Genomic DNA, 7,294 nt, shown 5'->3' with positions numbered 1-7,294 from the left:
ATTTCTTTAGGACAATTCTATGGGTGCAGAAAGCCTAGAAGAGAGGGTTCCTCCTCCTGGGACAGCTAATGATTAGCAGAAGAATGTTCTTCTGGAAGTTCTGGAGGGACTAGCAGGGAGCCTGAAATGTCTTTTGATTGTGTTATGTGGTTTTGCTTTTTTGTTTTTATTTGTTTCCTGCCTGAATGCTTAAAGGAAATTTTCCCTATCCTAAACATTTTTTTAAATAAATAGCACAAAGATCAAGACATATTGGTATATTTCCATTATTTTCAGTGTGTGTGTGTATTAAGGAATGCTTTCAGTTAAAAAAAAAAGTTAGTGATTTTTATTTTTTATAATATTTTCACAATTTCAATTTTATATTTTCATAATAATGTACACCCTAGATGTTCTGCACATCTTTAGCCAACTCCATTTTCATCCCTGTTGCTTAGAAAGCCATCAGAGAATTTATTAGGTGTCCCTACTCCTTATACATTCCCCCCAATAAGATACTGTATACTTACTGTATCAAGACCTTCATTGTGATTTAATATAATTGATTATTTAAATATCTCCTCCATTAGATTCTAAGCTTCAGGGAGAAATCAATCATCACATTGCCAGTACCTCAACAGAAGTGGAATAAATATTGAATTTTTTCATAGCATTTAAGATTCCAGCTCTTATTTAATATAGTCCAGGTTAATTGTTTATTCATGAGTATTATCTTTCAAATATTCACTCTAATGTTCTTCTTATTTTTCACGGAATTTTTGTGGGAATAGGTTTCTTTTTTCCAATTTGTCTACTTTAGAAAGAGAAGTAGTTGGAATCTCCTGGGACACACTCACTATCTGCTTAGTTGTGCTACAGTACTCCTCTCAGATCTTAATTTTGAAAGCCAGTGGATATTCTGGGTCCTGACAATGAAATGTCAATTACAGCTTTGCTGGACTGAGGAGAAAGATCCTAAGGTTGTTACTTCATAATCTGATTAGGAAGAAGGAATAGGCATTATATGATATAAAATACTATACAGCTCTTACATTGAAAGGAGGGGAAAAAGTGCATTAAAACTACTACATTCTATAGACGTTCTTCCTATGCACCCCCTTGCCACTTTTTCTCCTATTTGAGTCACCTCAAAACAAAACATGAAAAAACACGACTTTTTCTACTAATATACACTCTCAAGTTATCTTAGGATTGAAGTCTTTAAATGTATACCAAAAAGGTAAGTACAGCTTTGGGCAGTAGATGGAGAAGATAAACACCATGAATCTTTGAAGAAGGGGGATATATAATAGGTATACATGGAAAATTTATACTGTTTTCCATCTAACTCCACTCCATCTCCGCAGGACACCTTTCATTTAACCCTGCTAAAAAGGTATTAAGTGTGCAGCAGAAAATGGGTGTGTGTAAATGATCCGAGTTGTTTTAGCAAATATGGTAACAAAGTGGAAAATGGATCACAAAGAATAAGAGTGGGGAACAATAAGCCATTTCCCATTTCAGAGCTCAGGCTCTGGCCTTTCTTCCTTGTGTCTTTATTCTTAGACAACACAAGGCCCTTTCTCTTGCAACTGAAATCCTGATCTTGCCTCTTTCCCTGACACTAAGAAGGAGTCTGAAACACAAATCCAGAATCTGACTCTTCCAATCGAGAATCTCTCTCTATGACCACAGCTCGGAATTCATTCCTATATCAATGGCTGAAGGAAACTGGACAAGAGTTAGTGAGTTTATCCTCATGAGTTTCTCTTCCCTGCCTAGTGAAATACAGTCATTACTCTTCCTGATATTTTTAACCACCTACCTGGTCACCCTGCTGGGAAACAGCCTCATCATTCTGGTTGCCTTGGCTGACCCCATGCTGCACAGCCCCATGTACTTCTTCCTCAGGAACTTGTCTTTCATAGAGATTGGCTTCAACCTAGTCATTGTGCCCAAGATGCTGGGGACCCTGATTGCCCAGGACACAACCATCTCCTTTCTTGGCTGTGCCACTCAGATGTATTTCTTCTTCTTCTTTGGGGTTTTTGAATGTTTCCTCCTGGCCACAATGGCATATGACCGCTATGTAGCCATCTTCAATCCCTTGCACTACCCAGTCATCATGAACCCTAAGACATGGGCAAAACTGGCTGTTGCCTCCTGGTTTCCAGGCATTCCCATGGCTACTGTGCAGACCACATGGCTCTTCAGCTTTCCATTCTGTGGCACCAAGGTGAATCACTTCTTCTGTGACAGCCCACCTGTGCTGAGGCTGGTCTGTGCAGACACGGCACTGTTTGAGATCTATGCCATTGTTGGAACCATTCTGGTCGTCATGATACCCTGCTTGCTGATCCTATGTTCCTACACTTGCATCATTGCTGCCATCCTCAAGATTCCATCAGCTAAAGGGAAGCACAAAGCCTTCTCTACCTGCTCCTCCCACCTCCTTGTTGTCTCCCTTTTCTATGTATCTTTAAGCCTCATCTATTTCCACCCTAAGTCCAATAATTCTCCTGAGAGCAAGAAGGTGCTATCACTGTCCTACACTGTTATGACTCCCATTTTGAACCCCATAATTTACAGCCCGAGAAATAATGAGGTGAAGAATGCCCTTGTCCAGACCTTCTACAAGGCCCTAGGCCTTGGAGACTGCATCCCATAGACATTAAGAAAAAGACTAAAGTCTTTCGAATAGGGAACAATCAGTTTGATATTTAGAATTCCTCTGCCTCTGCCTATCTCCATTGTGATGAAACCCAGCTGCTGAAATGACTATTGGAAAGCTCAGTGAAAACAGCACAGAGGTAGTTTAGACCTGTCACCACCACCTGGAAACCTCCTCTGCCTGCCCATTATGGACTTACATTCTTTTTCTTATCATCATTTTAACACTTCTGTGGCCAAGTAATTCCAGATATTCACATTCCTGTGTGCACACTGTGAACAGTATGAAACTGCTTATAATCCTAACATGGGAACACACAGAATAAAAGAGGGCACAACCCATCAAAAATCACCTTGTGACTTTGTCTTCCTTTGGGCAAATCTGACTGCATTCATCAGATAGGAAACCCTATGAGTCCTCCCAATGCATAACTCTCCTCACTGCCTTATTTTAGTTCTCATGTCCTTGAGGGAGTATTAGTTCTTTCAAGCTCACTCATATGTATTGTATGGATATAGGAAAGTGGGTCAATAATTCCCATACCTATACCTTTATAAATCCAACAATGATTTATTCCTCATTCTATTCATCCCAGGAAGAATGACCTGAGCTTCCACAGGCTCTCTCTCTAGATTTGGGGTTTCAGTGGTTATTTGTTGAATGATCATTCTTAATCATTAACTTAGGTTCTTACACCTTGTTGAAGTAATATTATAAATTTCAATCATGATGCTGCTTTCATTAAGGATTAAAATGAATCCAGCTAACTCCAACATAGCTCTTCTTTAACCACAAAAAGATTCCTCGTTCTTTTTATAACTTCATAGTACTCTGCTTTGTAGATACACCATAGTTTATTTAATGAGTCTTTTACAATTAAAAGAAAAGCTTTATGCATGTGCCTTTTTATGCTTTTGCCAGTGTATCTGACATATGGAAATCTAGAAATTGGATTTATTGGGCCAAGTGTAAATACATATATAGTGTTGCTATATTGGCACATTTCCCTCCAAATTGATTGTACCATTTTATACTCTCAACAGCAATTTATGAGAGTTCTTGTTTCCTCACAGCCACATCAATAATATTTGTCATCAATCATTTGCAATTTTGCTTATATAATAGGTAAGGAAACATAATTAAATTTTAATTTGAATGAATAAATTTTGAAGAATACAGAGGGAATACGTGAGTAAATCAGAGAAAAGTCATGCATTTCATTTAGACTTCTGAGTTCATAGGTTAGATGATTAGCAGTTGGTGATGTCTTGGTACTCTATTTTCTCTACTCAAAATGTTCTTTTGACCTTCATTTTAGCCAAATCCATCTCATCTTTCATGGTCTACTGCAATTCCTCAGGCAGCATAAATTGCTCATGCTACATGCATCTATTCTAAGTTTGTCAATACCCAAGTTAAATTCTGTGTCTACTATCCTGTACTTATTTTTACATGTTTGTCTTCCCCCAATGTACCTGTAACTCTTTGAAAATGAATACTGCACAAATGTTTCTCTTTTACTACAGCATAGGCATTCCTGGAAACCTTATGTTCTGCAAAACTCACACTAAAATACTATGGAGAAATAAGGTTAAGGCAGATCACTGAAAATGTATGCAAATTTGAAGTCAGAGCATTAACAGAAAGAATAACTGGTACATGGAGAGACAACATAGACTGTCCAGGCATGCAGCTTAGAGAGGCTGGAGATTGCCACAGTAGATAGTCAACATGCACAAACAGTAGAATAAAATTGCCAACGATGGTTTATTGAGAAAAAGAGTATTTGGTGCTGAGACAATGCAGATGGATGTGATGCTGTAAACCAGTGGGGCAGCCCTTATATGGCCACAGGAGTCAGTACCACTTTCCAGGAGCCGCAAGCTACACAGAGCAAGGGGTGCCCCTTTCTGTGGATGAAGCCTAAGGTACAGGCATACTTTAAAAATTCTCTTAAAAACAACTAAGAGAGTTCCTGATGCCAAGGTCTCAGGACATTTACTTAGATATTGAAGGCTATCACTTTACTCAATCTATTCTGATTTGCTTTGCCCAATTAAAAGTTACATACAATGAAATTATTTTCCTTTTTTTCAATAGTATATGCAAGATAAATAAATGAATGGATAGTCTAGCTGAGAAACGATGATGACTTGGAATAGAGTGGTATTAGTAGAAATTAATTCAAAATATCTTTTACAGGAAGAATTGATAGGACTTGATGGTGGATTGCATGTGGAGAAATATACCACTCAAGAGAGGGGGGTTGATTCTACAGCTAGACCAATTCCTATGGTAGAGCACAGGTGTTCTGAAAGTCTAGGGGAGATCCATAAAAGAGGTACAAGAGAGATTTTTTTTTTCCAGAAAAGTCAAGCCTAAAGCTTTTTCCTTCATATGCCTGTTATGAATCCCCTTTCACTTTTTAGGAACATCCACCCAAACATGCAGTAACTGATCTTTCCTTGTGACCAGATACTTTCATCATAGGCCAGGTTACCCCAGAATCGGATATGGAGCCAAGGATTCAAGTACAAGTTATATATTAAGGAGAAACCATTAAGCGAGTGGGGAAAGTGAAAGGGGAATGGAGAACAAGATAAGCAAAATAATTTCAGGGGAAATCCCAGTTCCCTTATGGATCTCCAGAGCATAAATAAATCAGAGTTTGTTCTGCTTCAGGTCATAGGAAGGAGGCCTTTTCATACTCCCAGTTGTAGGGAAGAGGGAGAACTAAAGCCAGGTCGCCAGTGCCCGGGGGCATTCTTCTGAAGGTCTCATTTACAAGCTATTAGAAGTTAGCTTGCAGAAGCTGACACAGAAGTTTGCACAGAGCTGGGCAAAATGACCCAAGGACAGCATCCATTACAATCTGCCCTTCAGACACGCTTTCCGTCATCTGAGTGTTTTGAGTCAACCAAAAACTCCAAGCTTTTAACCAGAACATTAAAAAATGACCACTAAAGAAATGGCCACTGAAACCCCAAATCTTTTTTTTTAAACATCTTTATTGGAATATAATTGCTTTACAGTGGTGTGTTAGTTTCTGCTTTATAACAAACTGAATCAGTTATACATATACATATGTCCCCAGATCTCTTCCCTCTTGCATCTCTCTCTCTCCCACCCTCCCTATCCCACCCCTGTAGGTGGTCACAAAGCACTGAGCTGATCTCCCTGTGCTATGCGGCTGCTTCCCACTAGCTATCTATTTTACGTTTGGTAGTGTATATATGTCCATGCCACTCTCTCACTTTGTCCCAGCTTACCCTTCCCCCTCCCCATATCCTCAAGTCCATTCTCTAGTAGGTCTGCATCTTTATTCCCGTCTACTAGGTCCATCCACCTCACTACAAATAACTCAGTTTCATTCCTTTTTATGACTGAGTAATATTCCATTGTATATATGTGCCACATCTTCTGTATCCATTCATCTGTTGGTGGACACTTAGGTTGCTTCCATGTCCTGGCTATTGTAAATAGAGCTGCAATGAATATTTTGGTATATGACTCTTTTTGAATTATGATTTTCTCAGGGTATATGCCCAGTAGTGGGATTGCTGGGTCATATGGTAGTTCTATTTTTAGTTTTTTAAGGAACCTCCATCCTGTTCTCCATAGTGGCTGTATCAATTTACATTCCCAACAACAGTGCAAGAGGGTTCCCTTTTCTCCACACTCCCTCCAGCATTTATTGTTTGTAGATTTTTTGCTGATGGCCGTTCTGACCAGTGTGAGATGATATCTCATTGTAGTTTTGATTTGCATTTCTCTAATGATGAATGATGTTGAGCATTCTTTCATGTGTCTGTTGGCAATCTGTGTATCTTCTTTGGAGAAATGTCTAGGTCTTCTGCCCATTTTTGGATTGGGTTGTTTGTTTTTTTGATATTGAGCTGCATGAGCTGCTTGTATATTTTGGAGATTAATCCTTTGTCAGTTGCTTCGTTTGCAAATATTATCTCACATTCTGAGGGTTGTCTTTTCATCTTGTTTATGGTTTCCTTTGCTGTGCAAAAGCTTTGAAGTTTCATTAGGTGCCATTTGTTTATTTTTGTTTTTATTTCCATTTCTCTAGGAGGTGGGTCAAAAAGGATCTTGCTGTGATTTACATCATAGTGTGTTCTGCCTGTATTTTCCTCTAAGAGTTCTATAGTGATTGGCCTTACATTTAGGTCTTTAATCCATTTTGAGTTTATTTTTGTGTATGGTATTAGGAAGTTTTCTAATTTCATTCTTATGAAATTAGAACACTCCCTAACCACTTATTGAAGAGGCTGTATGTACTCCATTGTATATTCTTGCCTCCTTTGTCAAAGATAAGTTGACCATATGTGCGTGGGTTTATCTCTGGGCTTTCTATCCTGTTCCATTGATCTGTATTGCTGTTTTCGTGCCAGTACCATACTGTCTTGATGACTGTAGCCTTGTAGTATAGTCTGAAGTCCGGGAGCCTGATTCCTCCGGCTCCGTTTTTCTTTCTCAAGATTGCTTTGGCTATTCGGGGTCTTTTGTGTTTCCATACAAACTGAAGTTTTTTGCTCTAGTTCTGTGAAAAATGCCAGTGGTAGTTTGATAGGGATTGCATTGAATCTGTAGATTGCTTTGGGTAGTAGAGTCATTTTCACAATGTTGATTCTTCCA

General features: G+C 38.8%; 2 protein-coding genes across 3 annotated transcripts in view; both read left to right on the top strand.

Annotated features, from left to right (window-relative positions):
- ZNF215 (zinc finger protein 215) overlaps positions 1-7,294 on the top strand; it is a 143,214-nt gene that overhangs the window by 106,232 nt on the left and 29,688 nt on the right. The window lies entirely within an intron of this gene.
- On the top strand, positions 1,688-2,647 carry LOC132525273 (olfactory receptor 10A2). The gene has a single exon (XM_060157809.1). The coding sequence runs from the start codon at positions 1,697-1,699 to the stop codon at positions 2,645-2,647; it is 951 nt and encodes a 316-aa protein (XP_060013792.1). The 5' UTR covers positions 1,688-1,696.

This window comes from Lagenorhynchus albirostris, chromosome 9 (assembly GCF_949774975.1).
Source record: "Lagenorhynchus albirostris chromosome 9, mLagAlb1.1, whole genome shotgun sequence".
NCBI classification, from domain to species: domain Eukaryota; kingdom Metazoa; phylum Chordata; class Mammalia; order Artiodactyla; family Delphinidae; genus Lagenorhynchus; species Lagenorhynchus albirostris.
Note: the sequence above shows the minus strand (reverse complement) of the source record. Positions and strands in the feature narration are given on the sequence as shown.